At 47.4% G+C, this 18,176-nt stretch overlaps 1 protein-coding gene across 8 annotated transcripts in view; it reads left to right on the top strand.

Annotated features, from left to right (window-relative positions):
• The window catches only part of NR1I3 (nuclear receptor subfamily 1 group I member 3), an 858,363-nt gene that overhangs the window by 556,896 nt on the left and 283,291 nt on the right, over positions 1–18,176 (top strand). For all 8 annotated transcript variants that reach the window (XM_085638659.1, XM_085638656.1, XM_085638661.1 and 5 more), the window contains one exon: positions 231–421. In XM_085638659.1, the coding sequence (XP_085494785.1) occupies positions 231–421 (191 nt within the window). The remainder of the gene's footprint in view (positions 1–230; positions 422–18,176) is intronic.

Genomic DNA, 18,176 nt, shown 5'->3' on the forward strand with positions numbered 1-18,176 from the left:
AAGTGAGCAGCAAAAGAAGATATTGTGGATCACAGACAAATTGTGACTGTGATCAATTGGCTTTATCCGTTTCTGAAAGTGGGTCCCAGATAGGTGCCGTTTAAGGAAGGCTGCGCTGCCTCTATACTTTCCCGGCACGGTAAAGTGTACGAGTGAAGACAGAATTTCTCACCATTGTATCGAAAGATTCAATTTACAGCATCTTCATTTTTCTCTGTTTGATTGATCAGTGATCATGTCACACGAGTCCCTGATGATCCGCCGAGCTCTAAGGAATCAAAGGAAGCAGGAGCGTCTGCAGAGTGTGGAGCAACCAACTCCGGATGGCCTCACTGAGGAGCAGGAGCAGCTGATTGAACTGTTGAAACATTCCCACAAGAAGAACTTCAATGACAGCATGCCTCTGATCTTCGGTCTAAAGGTGAGGCGAGTGGTGCAGCGCTTCTTCGTTTAAAGGTTGAATGTTGAGCCCAAAAGGGAATCCCAACCACACCCTATTGCCTCCCTGTATTTCCCACCTTTGTTTGTAGGATTTACATTCATGGTCTTATTATCAATTTCCCTTTTTTGACCTACAAAAGTTATCAAGAAAATGGGCAACTTTGAATGGGGGCCATGTCAGGCTAATTCCCCCAGTGGTTTGGAACTACGCTCACTATAACTATACTCTGTTACTCCATGTGTATTCGTAAAGCTCACAACCACCCGCAAGGTTTTTCCTGCCATTGACTCTGTGTACAGATATGCCTTTATTTCTCACTGTATATCTACTGACCTACTCCCCCACAGACAGAAAATGTGGCTAACTTCACAGAATGTTTTGAGCATTACTAAACGATTTTCTGACTTTCAGAAGAGGATAAACAGATTTCCAGTTTAATAATGCACATTTTAAAACCCATAAGCCAGAAAGTGCAGATGGCACAAAACATGCTGTAAAATGACCAAATCCTCCCGAAATCCCCAGCCAGAACTTAGAGCTAAGGTGTCAGTACGTGGAAGCATGTTGTGTAGCATGTATGTCATGGTCGAGGAATACTACCGTGTGTAACACCCTTTGAAAAACTGGACTGTTTGCCAAAATAAACCTCTACAATAAGAGTAAACCATGCAGACAGTGATTTGAGGCAAAACTGGTGCTGAACATAAAATGATGATGGGCACTTTCTCCTTTTACGTAATGTGATTAAATGAAAGGATCACAAAGGAGGACTGTGTTGCAGTGTTTATCTTGTGGCATGTTTTAATAACAAAGAGACATGGATGTTAAGTACAGGATGTTTACCATCCCGACCTTATATTTCAAGTGACTCTGTTGTAGTCGTAAAGTCATTTGTTGCCTTCAAACCATCAATGTCCAGGATCTAGTCTCCCTGGCACTTGACTGTTGGTTGTGAGTAGCAGCATTCAGTGGTGGTAGCAGTGATTGGTGGAGCTGTTCCATTGCGGCACAGTGTACTATCTCCCAATAGCAGATGGAACCTTATGGGAATGGGTTTGTTCCAGCTGGATGTTTGTTGAAAAAGTCAGGCCATCCAGCATGGGGGGGTGGTCTTTTATTAGGTCTTGCCTGATCCAGCGCATGCGCTGGTCTGGCGAGACTTATTGAGAGGGCTTCTAAAAGTGCTACCAGCCCAGCCTAGAGCTACAGTGCATGTGCGCGCGCGCCGCGTTTTACCGCGATTACTTTCACTTTCGGCCGCACGGCCGATTTGATGTTTGATCGTGATCGCGATCACTTTCACTTTCGGGGCCCCTTATAAGTATTTAGTTACGCAACTGTTGCATGGCTAAACACTTATAAGGTCCCAAAGGCGAGACCTATTGGCTATGCCAATGCTTGTTTTTAGGTCTGTTTTGGAGACCGATCCTACTGCCTTGTTAACTGACGATTTTCCGAAAAATCATTATATATTATTCATAGTAATAATACATGCAGAAAGGAACTTTGGGTGAGCTTTCTTTTGCTGTTGCTTTGTTGATTGGCAGCAACGTTAGTTCAGGCCACACAGAACACCTACAGTGTTGGAGTAAGTTAGCCCCTTCAGCCAATGGCTTAATTGGCACTTCTTGTCTAATTTTGGATCAGCCCACAGAACAGCCATCTGGTAAGAGGAGTGCTTGTGATGTGGAGTGTTGAAAACTTGTTGTTCTTGACACCAAACAATATGTCCTATGCATCACCATATAAGTTCATAGAGTGGTAGAGGGAAATGTAGACTGAGGAAAGAAAGAGGTAACATTGGTATATAATTTGTAATCTATAAATATCCTTAGTAGGTTAAATGAAGTTAGTAAATCATAAAAATGAATACAAATGCCATACTTTAATAAATGTTCAACCCAGGGTATATACCTTGTCCATTCCCGTTCTTTCAAAAGATTTATTTATTAGTAAATTGGACAGATTTACAAAGCCCAGGAGAAAAGAAATTCTTACTAGAATGTAATTTAGAGAACCCATATTAATGTTATAAATTATAACTGGGTTTAATTAGTGCAAGATTCTAGGATGCTTCTATAATGACATTGTAGAAAGAAAAAACTCTGGCATTGCCCGAAGAGGATCTCCTTTAAAGTTATCAGATTGATCTGATTTTACAAGGGTTGGGATAAATGTTTCAAGCCCAGTAGCTGATATTGTGAAACAATTTTGCAATCACTATTTATTAATTAAATTTGCATAAAACATTTGCAAAAACATTATTTACCCTGGTTACGGATGAGTATAATTGCAGCAGATACAAATGTTCCCTTAGCACAACCTTCAGAGTTCTGATAATTGTGGAGCCAGCAAATCTGAGAAATGTGCCCTAAAGTCAATATGAAGGGTATGTGGACCAGGAGCTCTGGACTTTGCATTTTTAACTTATGGAAAGTAATGCTAGCCTTTAATTTACTAAATTCCAAACTCCTATTTAATTGTTTAAAAAACTTCCAAAATATAAATATTACCTTCTGCATATTGGTTTTAATGATAAAGTTCAAACATGTTAGCAATGCCTTTATCTGATGCAATAATGTTATTGTCCACATTATTTAATCACAGATTGTATTAAATTAGACTTTTTTTGATTTTTAACTTTAATAATATTTTACCTGTATTGTTTTGGACTCCATAATGTTTGGCCTTGTCTCTAAGAGGGATATTATTGGCGTTTAATATAGCAAGTTTATTTAGTTAGTTCAATTTTTACCTTTATTAAATTGGCAAATGTATCGGAGGAACTAGAGATGTGATTTTGATGTTCCAAAGATTTAATTAATCTGATGTGATTGACTATTAAGAATTAAGAATATATTAGGCATTACTTGTAATACTTTGTCCACCAATTTAAGAAACAACATAACCTCATAAAACAGCGTTATATGTGTGCCAGTGGTACAGATGTAGTTTCAGCAACATTTATGACAATTTATGAAATTCATTCACTACAAAAGGTTGCATCAGGAATGAGATAAATATTGAACCAACACCTACTATTAATACTCCCAGTAAAATTATGGTCAATAAACACTATTGAGGAAGCATGATCTAATAGACAAATAAAACTAATGTTCGGTTTAAATATATTACTGGTAGTAAATTGTAAATTAATACTCATTTCTAGATAGAGACCCTATGTACAAACTGTGTATTATTTGGAAGTCCAGTTGCAAAGTCTCCATGAATCAGACAGAGGTCTCAAGTTCATCACAAAAGAAGGCAAAAGTCCAGAACCCAGGGATGAAAGGTAAAAACCACATCACAAGAGGGAACAAAGACTAAACAAAGAAGGAAGTGTGAGTGAAAAGATACTCATTAAATATCATTCATCCTCCTCCTTTAATACAAAAAAACATATGTTAAAAGAAGCACAAGGGAGAAACATCCCAGAACTCTACCACTATGGGTGGACTGCACCCATGAATAGTTTTACTTGTAAAAAAAAAAAAAAAAACACACAAACTATGAAGAAGGGACTACAACCCAACTCACCACCCCTCATGAAAGGGGCCATACATGCGAAAAATGGGACTGTGACCCATAATACAAACAAAACTAAATGGAACTAAAACCCATAAAGTCAGCCTCAACAGGAAGATACCACATAATGTTATTTTTTTACTGAATGATTGTGGATAGAGAGAGAAAAAAAATCCTTGACTGCTTTAGGTATTTTGTTTGTAGTTTCTGGTGCCTGCTATTTTGTATGCACATGGGTGCATGATTGGCTCTTTATCTGTTTGCATTTGTGATTCAAAGTCAGTTGATTTGAGTGTGTTGATATCTGGACCTGTTTTATTGTGCATCTGTGCGTCACCATTGGTTTTTGGTCTGACTATGTGTGTGTGCGCGCACTGGTACCATCATTTTGTTTTTTTCCTGCATTTCCCATACAAAGGCCAAACGTTTTGGCTTTGCTTATTTTCTTTGGCACTCTCCTACAGACCAAGCATTGGCACCGCCTTCTCTGTTTTTAATATGCTAAGTGGTAACAGACGTTAAAGCTTTAAACTTAGGCACATAAAAGCGAGCCATATTGAATGACACTTAGTCTTCATTAATGTCCACTTTTTGTTTCATCGCATCATCCTAGATCATGAATTTAGAAAGAAACCAAGTACTATAGTGAAGAGCCCCTTGCAGCACAGGCTTCCTTTTACCTACAAACAAAAAGAGGACTGTAGTGAAGCCAAGAGAGCTGTTAGACTTGGCATCTTTTGGCGCGTTTCCCCCGAGTTTTTGCTTTCTGCCCTCCCGGTTTTGACTCTGTTTTTGCTGGTGTAATGTTTCTGCGCGCTTTTCACACTGCTGATCAGTGGTAAAGTGCTGGTGCGCCTGTGGTAATTTGTGTTATGATTGGATGCTTGACATACTTGTAAGTCCCCAGAAAAGGGCACTGCGGGTGCCGGGGTATGCCTGAACACAGCGTCTAAAGACGCAGCCTTTAGCGAGGGTGCCCTTTTCATTCTGAGTTCATAAAGGCCACTTTTAGAAAGTGGGTATTATTTTGCTCGGTCTTCCCGTGTGCCTCTGCTGGAATGTGGATTGCCTGTCTGGGTTTTGGACGACCGATGGCTAGGAAGCAGGGTGGCTCCCGATAGTCTAGGTAGGTCAGGAAAGGGCTAAATAGACCTGGGTCGCGATGAGGGGAAGAGGGAGGAGATTTCCTTGCACCTCAAAGGACCTGGTCTGCCCCTGACAAAGCTGTCTCCACCTCCTGCCAGGAATTCACGCCAGAGAAGGCCCGACTGGTTCTGGCTGGACACAGACACCCTCTGCCTGGAAGATCAAAGGATTTTTGTGTACAAATACTGGGTCCCAGACCCCTGAACTTTAGAATTTATCTGGATCAAGAAGACTGCCCAGAAGAAGAGCCGGAGAAGCTGCTAAGAGGAACGACTGCTTTGCTGCTTGCTTTGCTGGGCTGACCTGCAGTGGCTGCTTCTGTCTTGGGCAGTGAAAGGCCTGGACTGGACTTTCTACAACCGCATTGGTGAGACTCTCCAAGGGCTTGAAGTAGAGCTTGCCCCCTGTTCACGGAGTCTCAGGAACTTCAAAGACTCCAGGTTCTTCGACCCGCAGCACTGGGGACTGTGCGTTTCAAACTGCAACCCCGAGAACACCACCTCGACGACGCCTACGATGAGCCAGCCGACCCCGTGTCCTGAAGGCACCGCAGAGGGCAACGCCGCACCGCGACCCTGGTCTCACCGATGACGCCTGCTGACGCCATCATTGAGCAGTTGCTTGCACCGCGACCGATGGCCATCGCACTCTGCACCCCCTCGCAACACGACAATGCCGTGGCCTTCCTGACGCCTCCACTTCCTGCCAAAATCAACACCGCTGCTTGCACCATGGTTCGGGGGCACCGCTCATAAAGTTACACGATGCACCGCCCTCATCCCACACCGCAGCCTTGGCCCACCGATGCCGGTGTCATCGACTCCAGTTCGTCAGCTGTCAACAGCGCTTCAGCCACGACGACGCCGCTGCTGGCATTGTGACCTTCTAGCACCGTGACTCCATCTCGCCCCGCGACCCTTGTCTCACCGATGACGCCATCTGACGCCGCCACCGAGCCGCTGCTCGCACCACCACCTGGGGGCACCGCAGCACCCAACGCCTGTTGGCACCAGCGCTCCTGATCCCATTAGAAAGGTGCTCGACCTGCAACGTGAGTGACTTCAAGGGCCCCATCGCCCTGCATCTCTGAAAGTTAATGTTTGCGGGTCGTCCCGACACCGTAGCTGGCCTGCGACCCCGCGGTCAGCCAGAACTGTTTTTGGATTTGTGTGTTCACGACGCCGTGGTAGCCTGGACGGAGCTACCCACACAAGGAACTCTTTTTAATCAACGTATTTTTGGAACTGTGATCTTATAAGTATAGTAGTGTGGATTTTTATCGTTTTGGGTCTTTTTTTAATTATATAAAAATATTGGATATGTTTCTAAACTGGTGTGGTGTCCTTTTGTAGTGCGTACACTGTATTACTGTAGGTTATGTGCAACTGCTTTATACACTGCGTCTAAGATAAGCCTGGCTGCTCGTGCCAAGCTACCAAGGGGGTGAGCAGGGGTTATTTTAAACGTGTAACTCTAGAGTGGTGATTTTTGCCTGGCTTTGGCCTACGCCATAGCCTACCAAAAATCCCATTTCTAACAAGAGCCTTCAATATACACTGGATTCCATTTAATGAAAAAACCAAGATTTAATAGAAAGGGAGACTTTGTTAGTGAATACTTCCTTAACATCGGCTTAAAAAAAATTCCCCGCTCTGGAGGAACCCTACTACTTCATGCTACACGTCATCAGAGCATGCAGCAGGGAAAGCGGAAGCACCCGTCTTGGTTGTTACCGAGCAGGGTTCCTTCACAAGCTGGAGCAAGCAACAGCACCAAAATGGACAAGGGTTCCTAACTGTGGCGGCCGCTGCCTACCTAAAGTGGTAGGGCAGCCACGGATGGAGAGGGTGGTGGGTTCGGGAGGGGGTAAGAAATAAAATATAAGAATAAAAAATAAAAAAATACTTACCTGATGCCCCGCTCTGCTCCCACTGATGCCTGCATAGCTGTTCCTCTTGGGCCGATGGCCAGAAGGGGATGGACCCCCAGGGCACAGGCTCCGCATCCAATCCAGGTGCAGCTCTCACAAGAGAGCAGTGGCAAGATTGGTCTGAGCGGCCTCGTTTGCCGCTCAGACGGTGCATGGGAGTCTGTGTTGTTTCTCCAGCCCGGCTGTGTAACACAGCCAGGTTGGAGAAGCATAAATGCACATGTGTGTTCGGTCGGCCTCGGACGGACGGCCAAACACACATGCGCACTTTTGAGGACACTTTACTCCTCCCTGACATGCCCGGCCCTGCCCCGCTCTATACCTTTGTATTCCGGGGCTCAGACAGCATTAATAAAATTATAATAGGATTGCTTTATTATCATTTTATTTATTGTCTGCTATCACAGGCTGTGGGGAGATGCTCCTCCGTCATGAAGGAAGAAGATCATAGGAGGCAGCAACACCTCAGAGGAACACCATGTGCAAGTTCTCAGGCACCCTCTGAACTCTATACCACATCCTCTTTAAACCCCAGGGCTTCAAGGCTGCTAAAAATATAAAATAACTCTGAAATAAATACTTCATGTGCGATCTTTTTAGAGCAAAATATTGTGAGGATTAGGCAGACCAGAGGAACGCCAAACGAACCAGCATTATGTTAAATTAAAGCAATGAAACTGTGCTAAAGAAATCTAGAGACACACGAGCAGAGGAAGAGAGATAGAGGAAAGAGGGAAGAGCGGGACAACATGATGGACGGGGAACGGCAGAGGCCAGAGCCTCAGGAGTACAGAAGAGATGCACATAAAAGTGAGGGGTTGGACCAACCGGTGAGCCTGAGAAAGAGGCCAGAGCATTGGGAGTAAAGGAGAGGTGGGGAAGGAGGGAGCTGGAGATCTGGTGAAAGAGAAAGAGGTCAGAGCCAGGCAGTGGGGGTAAGATGGGAGAGTGAGGGAGGAGTTAGAGCAGGAGGAGAGAAGGGGAGATAGAAAGGGGCAAGAGCAAGGTCAGCACAGAGACGGGGAAGGAGGAGGGAGCAGTGGTGGCTGGTAAGTTTTGGTGGGAGGGGGACGGATGGGACACACACACACGCACACACACACATACAAATAACACTTACAGCCATGCGTGCACACACACACACACACACCCATTCACAACACTCTTTACCAAACATTCATACATACATGCATGCATGCACCAAACATTAAAAGAAAACACACACTTACCTGCAGCCAGCTGTGCCTCGGTGGTTCCAGGAGGCTTGGGACTGCTGCCTTCCCTCCAGCCAATGAAGGAAGGCAGCAGTCCTAACGTCATCACAGAGTGGGATGGGGTCAGTAAGACTTGCTGACCCCACCCCACTACGTGATGAAGTGTCACTGATTGACACTCAACCCTGGGCGCTTCAGGGATTAAAACTGAAGCACCCAGGTACCAGGCAATCAGTGATGCTACCCCTCGTCACTGAGGTGAGGGCTTCAGGGACCTTTGCTGAGCCGAGGACGCCTCGACTACAGGAGCTGTGACTTCCTCAGCCCAGCAAAGTTCAGCACAGGCAGCCAGGAGCCTGCGCATTTTGCGCATGTCTGGCTCCTGGCTGCCTGACCTTAAATGAACAGTGTCTGTCAGGCTGACCTTTGTTCAGCCTGACAGACACTGTTCGTGTGCGGCAACAGGTGGAGGGGCATGGTCCCTCAGCATTAATGGACCGGCCACGGCTGGGAGGGAAGGACTCTGTGTACAGTGGTTGTCGTGTATACGATGAATATATTGCTAGATGACAAGTGTACTTTTCAAATGTAAAATAGTCCCTAATGCATTCTAACATATAGTGGAAGGATACGTCTGAAAGGCCAATAGCATTAGTAGAAAGTCCTAAAAGAACCAATAATGTTAGAAACCGAAGAGACTAATAATTTGCAACCTCCACCCTTCTATACATTTACGTTCTTGAGTTGCAAAAGAATAAAAAGCATATAAAATCCAAAACCGTTGGTGGTGAAAACAAAAATGCTGCCTGATGCAGTTTATTGTCCAAATACAGGTATGACTCTTCATTTCGACCTACTAGACCGATGTCATGCAAGTAACCGACCTCCATCTCAGAAGCAAAATGGCTGCTCTTATGAAGTACAAGAAGTGTGCTATTCTGAAGCATTCCCACATCCACCTTCTAGAAACAAATCCATGGGTGAAGAGACCTATGCCTGCTGCCATTGGTTCTAGCATAACTCAGTCTAGTCCAAGATCATTTCCTTCTTCATTTTTTAGGAAGTAATGTTCTTCCTTCACCTCTCAGGTCTCTACCCTCAGTTTTAAAGGAGGATTGTCTACCGGAGATTTTGTTTGGCTTAAAGTATTCCTTAGCGATCAAAGAAATTGGTTTTGAATCGAAAATGAAGCCGCATAACCAGAATGTGTTTTTCTCAGTGAAGATGCTTTTACTGGGAGTAAACCAACCTAAACAACACCATTTGGCACATGTTGGATGCGTCTCCATTTTTTCTGGCCTTGACCACGATATCCAAATATTGTTCTGGAAAGTAATTGATATGAATTATTTCACTAAGATCACAATTAGTGCCAGTCCTGTCATTGATCACTAGTGGATCGACCAGTATTGCTTTTGAGATCCATTCCAACATGTACAATGTGGTGTTTTCAAGAATGCTGATGGATGCTCTACTGGACTATTAGACTTGTGGCGAATGTGTTTACAACATATGCCTTTAAAACTCATTTAATACATCATGTGGACCTTGAACCATGAAAAACTCTTACCTTCCTTTACCTATGTCCACCCTGAACCCTAAAATCTCAGCACTTCCCTTTGCCTCTACCCAAACCTGAATCCTAAAAACCCATTACATACTTTTAACTCTACCTGCCCCTGAACCATAAAAATCCTTACCTCTCTTTACCTCTATCCAACCCTGAACCATCAAAACTACTTGCCTCTTTACCTCTACCTGCCATGACCCTATAATACCCCATCCCTTAAGCCTTAAACTCTCCCTTCTTTTTAAGTGGCATTAAAATTATATTTGAAAAAGGTTCTAACCATCGTTGTGAAGGTCTGCATTGCAAAAAAAGCTTTAAAATGCCTTTGTATTTCCCTGCGTTGTAAAGGCTCGCGTTGTAACGTCTAGCGTAGGAAGCACCACGATGTAAACGTTAAATATTCACTATTCACATTAATACAATACATTGGGAACACTGAATGGCCAATTATAATACTGATATAGTCAATGTTCATGACCCTGTAAATGTCCAAGCCCGGTACTGCATCCAAAGCGTTGACGGCAGACATAGCGGTGTGAGGACTATATGCTTCCGAAACTGTCCTACACCGGCAAGCTACAGGAATTACAAGAACATTGTCGGGTACACCACAAGACTTACTTTTGCTTGCGAAGTGATTCCGCAGAGACGACAGGAGCACCCGTCCTTGTCCCCACCTGACCTCCCCTGGGACCAGGACCCAACAGGGATGAGATGGACGCAAGGAAAGGAGCCAGAAAACGGGGATGAGGTGATAATGCGTGGAAGGTGCTGCGCAGGATATTCCGGGGACAACTGGAAAACAGAACAAGAATCTAATTGGTAAAGATCCCCTGCTTTCGCCCTTTATCAAACCTTCCCTAAAACACACACAAGCGCTATCCTGCCAGGACTCACCGGTGTGTCTGCTGCTCACGGTCTCCAAATTTTCGTGTTGTTCAATACGGAACTGAATACTCCAGGAGGGCTCCCCAGCATGGGCCCCCCGTAAAGCAAGAGCATGCGCTCCTGCGCGGGTTCGAGGAACTAAAAGATGAAGCGCCCCTGCGCTAGTCACAACGAAAGAAGGATTGCACTGTGCTCTGACTCCCAAAAACTAAGATGTAGCGCTCCTGCGCTGAACCCCCAAAGGACCTAAAGATGGTGCATATGCGTGGACCCCCAATTGTATTAGGGACGTAGCTCTCCTGCACGGTTGGCAAAAGAAAACAAGCCTGTTGGTGTTCCAGTGAGGAAACAAGAAAACACAAGGGTAGCGCTCCAGCGCGGTGATATGACAACACAGTATTAGCGCTCCAGCGCAGTGATATGAAAAAACAATATATGCGCTCCAGCACGGTGATACAAAATACCCCAAAGCTAACGCTCCAGCGTGGTAGCAAGAAAAAAACAATATATGCGCTTCAGCGCGGTGATCAGGAAAAACTCAGTTGTTACCGCTACCGCGCGGTAACCAGGAACACAAGTTAACGCTCCAACGCGTTTGGCAACGAAATAGACTGGTACTCACAGAACGGTGGGTCTCTGGAAACTCCCACTCGACGTGAGCCTCTGACGAAATCTGAAGCACAGAGCCGGCGGGAAGCGCGAGCTGAAAGCGTTTCCCCCGGAAGTGCTTCAGTGCTCTGCAGGAACTAGACCGGGGCTCATCTTCCAACCGGAAGTGAGTATCCCGGCAGTGTTGTGTGTGTTTACAGGATGTCGGGGAACGGCAACCGCCGTGAACCCGACAGAACCCCCCCCCCCAAAACAAGCCCCCCTCCGAAACCCCGGACCTCAGAAAGGGCAAGCAGGGTGAGGGCTCAGGGGGTGACTCAGATGAAAAGCCTGGACCAGAAGGGGAGCATGACGGACATGGGACAAGGGTTCCCAAGATCGCTCATCCGGACCGTAACCCCTCCAGTCCACCAAGTAGAAGAGTTTACCCCGGACACGGCGAGACCCCAAGATGGCCCTGACCTCATACTCAACATGGCCCTCCACCACCACTGGAGACGGAGGAGAGTGAATCGGTGCACCAGAGCGGACCGCCCGCAGAAGGGAGACATGGAAGACCGGGTGGATCCGCATGTGCGGAGGCAGCGAGAGTTTCATGGCCACAGGGTTGATCACCTTCTCGATGGCAAAGGGACCCACAAAACGAGGCAATAGTTTCTTGGGACCATGCACGTTGAGGTGCCGAATGGACAACCACACCGTGTCGCCCACACGGTAGTCGGGCTCCTTCTGTCTGTGGGCGTCGGCATGCGCCTTGTAGGTGTCCTTAGCTTTCGCCAACTCAAACCACGCCTGCTGCCAGAGGTCGCGCAGGGACTCATGATAGGCATGCACCGATGGTAACTGGCTGACCCGAGGTACCTCCCAAGCAGCGGTGCGGGGGTGACGGCCGTGAAGGCAAAAGAAAGGAGACATGCCTATGGCCGAATGTTTGCTGTTATTGTACGCAAATTCCGCCATCCATAACACCGCTGACCATTCCTTCTCCACCATCAGAAGCAAACAACGGAGGTACTGTTCCATGGTGTGGTTCATTCTCTCTGCCTGACCGTCGGTCTGAGGATGATAGGCTGAAGATAAGCGCACGTCCATCTCGAGGATGGTGCATACCTCCTTCCAGAAACGGGACACAAATTGAGAACCCCGGTCCGTTATGACCACCGAAGGGATGCCATGGAGGCGGACCACCTCGTGCACGAAGACCAAAGCCAGCTCTGTTGCGGTGGGCACTTTCAACAAGGGTATAAAGTGCGCCATTTTAGATAGGTGGTCAACGATGGTGAGAACCGTGGTATGCCCGGTCTTGGTGATGGGGAGATCAACCACGAAATCCATGGAGATGGTGTGCCAGGGAAAGGGCGGCACGGGAATGGGCCGCAGTAGACCAACAGAAGGGTCGGATCTGTTCTTCCCTAGAAGGCAAATGGTACAATTCGCCACATGAGTACGGGTGTCGGATACCAGTGTTGGCCACCAAAACTGTCTTTGTACGAGGTCAAGTGTCTTGTGGTAACCGGGATGGCCAGAGAGGACTTGATCATGGCACAAGCGGAGTGCCCTTTGTTGGCTGGGTGTTCCAGGTAGATACAACCGTTCTTCTTTAAACAGCAGTCCGTCGGCCCGGTTCGGTCCATCGTGTTCCTTAGCCAGGACCACCGGATCGGACCGCTTCATCTCACGTTTCACGAGAGACAGGAAGTCCGAGGACGCAACCACCCCCTGGAAGTGTTTCTCCGCCAGAATAGGACTTGGCTCGGTGTTTTCGGCATATCCGTCACGTTCATCTAGTCGTGAAAGGGCGTCTGCTTTGGCGTTGTCTTTTCCGGGTCGGAATGTAATTATGAAGTTGTATTCATTGAAGAATAGAGTCCACCTCAACTGTCGGGCTGTGAGGGCACGGGCTGAACGGAGAAACTGAAGGTTCCGGTGGTCAGTGTAGATGGTCACCGTATGTTTGGCGTCTTTCAGGAAATGGCGCCATTCCTCAAACGCCGTTTTGATGGCTAAGAGCTCTCGGTCAGACACCGTGTAGTTGCGTTCTGCTGGTTGTAGCTTCTTTGAATAAAAAGCCACCGGATGCAGTTGTCCTGTGCTGGTACTTCGTTGGGATAACACGCCTCCCATAGCTTCCTGTGAGGTGTCTGCTTCCACTATGAAGGGCTGCTCGGTGTCAGGATGCACCAGTACGGGGGCGATGGTGAATCGTCTCTTTAGTTCTTGGAAGGCGCTGTCAGCGTTCTGGTCCCACCCAAACTGCACTCCTTTCCGTAACAAGCGCGTAATAGGAGCTACCAGAGCGGAAAAGCCTGTGATGAACCTACGGTAGTAGTTGGCAAAACCTATGAACCTCTGGACCCCCTTTACGGATTCCGGAGAAGGCCAAGTCAAGATGGCATCGACTTTCTTGTTGTCCATCTGGATGCCTGCCGGAGTGATGATGTGCCCCAGGAACTCCACCGAGGTGACGTGAAAGACGCTCTTCTCCAGTTTAACGTATAAATGATGTTCCCCTAGTTGTTGGAGGACTGCGCGCACGTGCTGTACGTGGTCCTTGATGGTTCGGGAATATATCAGGATATCGTCTATATAGACAATACAGAAGACGTCTATGAAGTCCCTCAACACCTCGTCTATGAAGAATTGGAACGCTGCGGGGGCATTACAGAGTCCGAAAGGCATCACTTGGTATTCGAACAGACCAAACTTCGTCCGGAAAGCGGTCTTCCATTCGTCCCCTTTCCTGACTCTGACGAGATGGTAAGCACCCCGCAGGTCGAGCTTCGTGTATACCGATGCGTTTTTTACTTGCTCCAGGAGGTTTGAGATCAACAGTAGAGGGTATCGGTTTTTTACGGTGATGGCGTTCATCGCCCGAAAGTCAATACAGGTCCTCAGATCGCCTTCCTTCTTCGACACAAAGAGGAGAGGAAACCGGAGACCTAGAATGGCGAATAAAGCCGTTGTCCAAAAACTCATCCAAATACGAACGAAGGTGAGTATTCTCCTTCTCTGTGAGAGAATATATCCTGCTGCAAGGCAGCGTGGAGCCAGGGATCAAATCAATGCGGCAGTCGAACGATCGGTGAGGAGGCAGAGTGTTGGCCCCCTTCTTATCGAACACCTCCGCTAGGTCCTGATACTCCTCTGGTATGTTTGCTTGGGAAACCGTCCCCATGCCATCTATCGGTAGGGACCGCGCCTGTATGGCGCGAGTCCCCGTTAGAATGTCCTTCATGTAACAGGTTGTGCAGCAGTATTCAGAATCCAGGTGTATTATTCTGGCCACCCAATCGATCCGGGGATTGTGCTTCACTAACCATGGTAACCCCAGGATGATCTTGAATTGAGGAGCGTCGATAACGTCGAAACAAACAGCCTCAGCGTGCTGGTTGACAAAGGACATGATCATGTTCTCTGTTTGATGCCTGATAGGGCCGGAAGTCAAATCCGTTCCGTCAACAGCCTTGACCGTTTCAGGTTGCTCCTTTGCTACTGTGGCTATGCCCAAGGTGCGTAGATAAACGGTGTCAATAAAGCTGCCTGTCGCACCGGAATCCAGCATGGCTGTAACCGACCAGGTTCTGCCCGCCTGATTTTGTAAGGTGACTTCTATTCCTACGTGATGACTGCCGTCCAGTACTGCAGGGATCGCTGAGGCGTTATACGAAGAACCCAGAGGACGGATCCCCTTGTCTACTGGGTTGTCTCGTTTCCCATCGAATCACTTTTGGTGACGGGTAACGCAAACGGCCTTCTGCCTCTTGTTTTGGAGGGTTTCACTGGACATTCCCTGACGAAATGTCCGCTCTTCCCACAATAGAGACATTGGTTCTGTTTTCTCCTTTTTTCTCTCTCTTGACTAGTCAACGGCCCTCTTATGCCCCCGATCTGCATGGGTTCGGATGTGTCACTTGGAGGAGTTGCTTCATCTTTGGCCTTTTCGGCGCCCTTGTCTCCACTGGACAGGAAACGATGGTCGCTGTTTCTCCCTTTATCGGTCCTTCTTTCCTGTAGTCGGAAATTCATCTTCACCACTAAGTCTATAAAAGGACCTATTTCCTCAGGCGGGTTGGGCAACTGGGAGATGAGATCCTTCAGATCTTCCCGTAGGCCTCGGTAGAAAACTGACACCTTTTTATCCTCTGGCCAATGGGCCTCGATGACAAGCCGGCTGAATCGGGTGATGTAATGTAGCAGGTCTTGATTACCTTGCTTTAGGTTTAGCAACTCATTGTCTGCAGCCTGTACAAAGGTGTGACGAGCGAACATATGCCGCATGGTTTCCTGGAATGTTGGCAAGTGGTGAAGCATGGGATCGTCGTTTTCCACAAATGAAATGGACCACTGAGCTGCGTCTCCCCCCATGTATGATAAGATGTAAGCGATCTTGGATGCGTCATCGGGAAAAGCCTTGTTTCTGCCCATGAAGTGCAAGTGACACTGGTGGATGAAGATCCCATACTTGGTACTGTCGCCGTAGAAACGTTCAGGTGGTGCCAGTTGTACAGGATGGGGTGTGACGACTTGTATGGCAGTGCTCGGATCGGTGGCAGCGGAGGGCCCCCAAAGGTGAAAGTTGGTGGGCGCAACAACCCTTCTTGTATGACTCTGTGACTAGGAGTGGTTCCCCAAGGACTGGTAACCCCGGACGCCACTTGACCCAGTAGGGTAGTGATATCGTGGCGTAGACTTAGGTTCTCGGTTTGCATGGCAGCCAGCATGACTGCTATGTCGCGCAAGGTGACCTCCTGGTCGCTCATGTCGTCTGGGTGGAATAGGTAACGTGGGCTTCAGATTCTGTCGGGTACCCCACAAGACTTACTTTTGCTTGCGAAGTGATTCCGCAGAGACGACAGGAGCACCCGTCCTTGTCCCCACCTGACCTCCCCTGGGACCAGGACCCAACAGGGATGAGATGGACGCAAGGAAAGGAGCCAGAAAACGGGGATGAGGTGATAATGCGTGGAAGGTGCTGCGCAGGATATTCCGGGGACAACTGGAAAACAGAACAAGAATCTAATTGGTAAAGATCCCCTGCTTTCGCCCTTTATCAAACCTTCCCTAAAACACACACAAGCGCTATCCTGCCAGGACTCACCGGTGTGTCTGCTGCTCACGGTCTCCAACTTTTCGTGTTGTTCAATACGGAACTGAATACTCCAGGAGAGCTCCCCAGCATGGGCCCCCCGTAAAGCAAGAGCATGCGCTCCTGCGCGGGTTCGAGGAACTAAAAGATGAAGCGCCCCTGTGCTAGTCACAACGAAAGAAGGATTGCACTGTGCTCTGACTCCCAAAAACGTAAGATGTAGCGCTCCTGCGCTGAACCCTCAAAGGACCTAAAGATGGTGCATATGCGTGGACCCCCAATTGTATTAGGGACGTAGCTCTCCTGCACGGTTGGCAAAAGAAAACAAGCCTGTTGGTGTTCCAGTGAGGAAACAAGAAAACACAAGGGTAGCGCTCCAGCGCGGTGATATGACAACACAGTATTAGCGCTCCAGCACGGTGATATGAAAGAACAATATATGCGCTCCAGCGCGGTGATACAAAATACCCCAAAGCTAACGCTCCAGCGTGGTAGCAAGGAATAAACAATATATGCGCTCCAGCGCGGTGATCAGGAAAACCTCAGTTGTTACCGCTACCGCACGGTAACCAGGAACACAAGTTAACGCTCCAACGCGTTTGGCAACGAAATAGACTGGTACTCACAGAACGGTGGGTCTCTGGAAACTCCCACTCGACGTGAGCCTCTGACGAAATCTGAAGCACAGAGCCGGCGGGAGGCGCGAGCTAAAAGCGTTTCCCCCGGAAGTGCTTCAGTGCTCTGCAGGAACTAGACCGGGGCTCATCTTCCAACCGAAAGTGAGTATCCCGGCAGTGTTGTGTGTGTTTACAGGATGTCGGGGAACGGCAACCGCCGCGAACCCGACAAACATCCTGCATTCATGCAATGGCTCGATGCAGGGAAGAGTGACCCCACAGCTTCTGATGTTTAATGGTTAAGGTAACAGTGGGACAATTCTTGCTGCCAACATGGTGAGAAGGATGCAGGTGAGCTGATGGTGCCTTTGTTCTGTACTCCAGTCACTCGCCCACAGTGCTACTGTGACATGACTGTTACTCTCCAGTGCTCCAATGCAGCATCATTACACCACAACTCCAGATCTGTGCATGAATGATGGTGACCTGTGGAGGATGGGCCATAAATAGCCGGGAGGAGCTAAGGTTGCTTAGGTTCCATAAACTGATGTATCTGGTACTTTGTCTATTTTTTAACCTTAGCAAATATATTTGTTCTTTGTTTTATCTTTGTATTTGGGACTATAAAGGTTTCTTAATTATGTACTTGGGCCCTGACGCTGGATTCAGTTCACTTTCTTGCAACTTTCTGCAACCACCATCTCATCACCAAATTTGGCAAGCAATAAAGTAGGCATAGAGATATGTTCGACGATTTGGAGCAGGTTGTGTAAGAATCTAAGGGGTACAATAACAAGAAAATGATGGAGCGTGGAGCTGCAGCAAATTTTGCAGCTAAACGCGCCGCCATTTCCAAAACGCAAAGATGCGGCATATTTACAACAATACGGTGCACACCTGTGTTTTCCCAAGCGCCAAAAATTGCTGCCTAGCGTCAACACAGTCACCCTTGCTCCATAGTGCAATGGTGCCTGCGTTGCAGGGAATGATAGCTTATGTGCAGAATAATGGTAATTTGTTACTTTTATGTGTGCTGCAGTCTGCAGCACACATAGAAGTAGCAAATCGTCATTATTATTACATGATTGTTTATGTGCAGGAAGGGACACCTTCCTGCACAGAATAAAATCGTTCATGGCATTTTGCTGT

The sequence above is a fragment of the Triturus cristatus genome, chromosome 12 (genome assembly GCF_964204655.1).
Source record: "Triturus cristatus chromosome 12, aTriCri1.1, whole genome shotgun sequence".
NCBI classification, from domain to species: domain Eukaryota; kingdom Metazoa; phylum Chordata; class Amphibia; order Caudata; family Salamandridae; genus Triturus; species Triturus cristatus.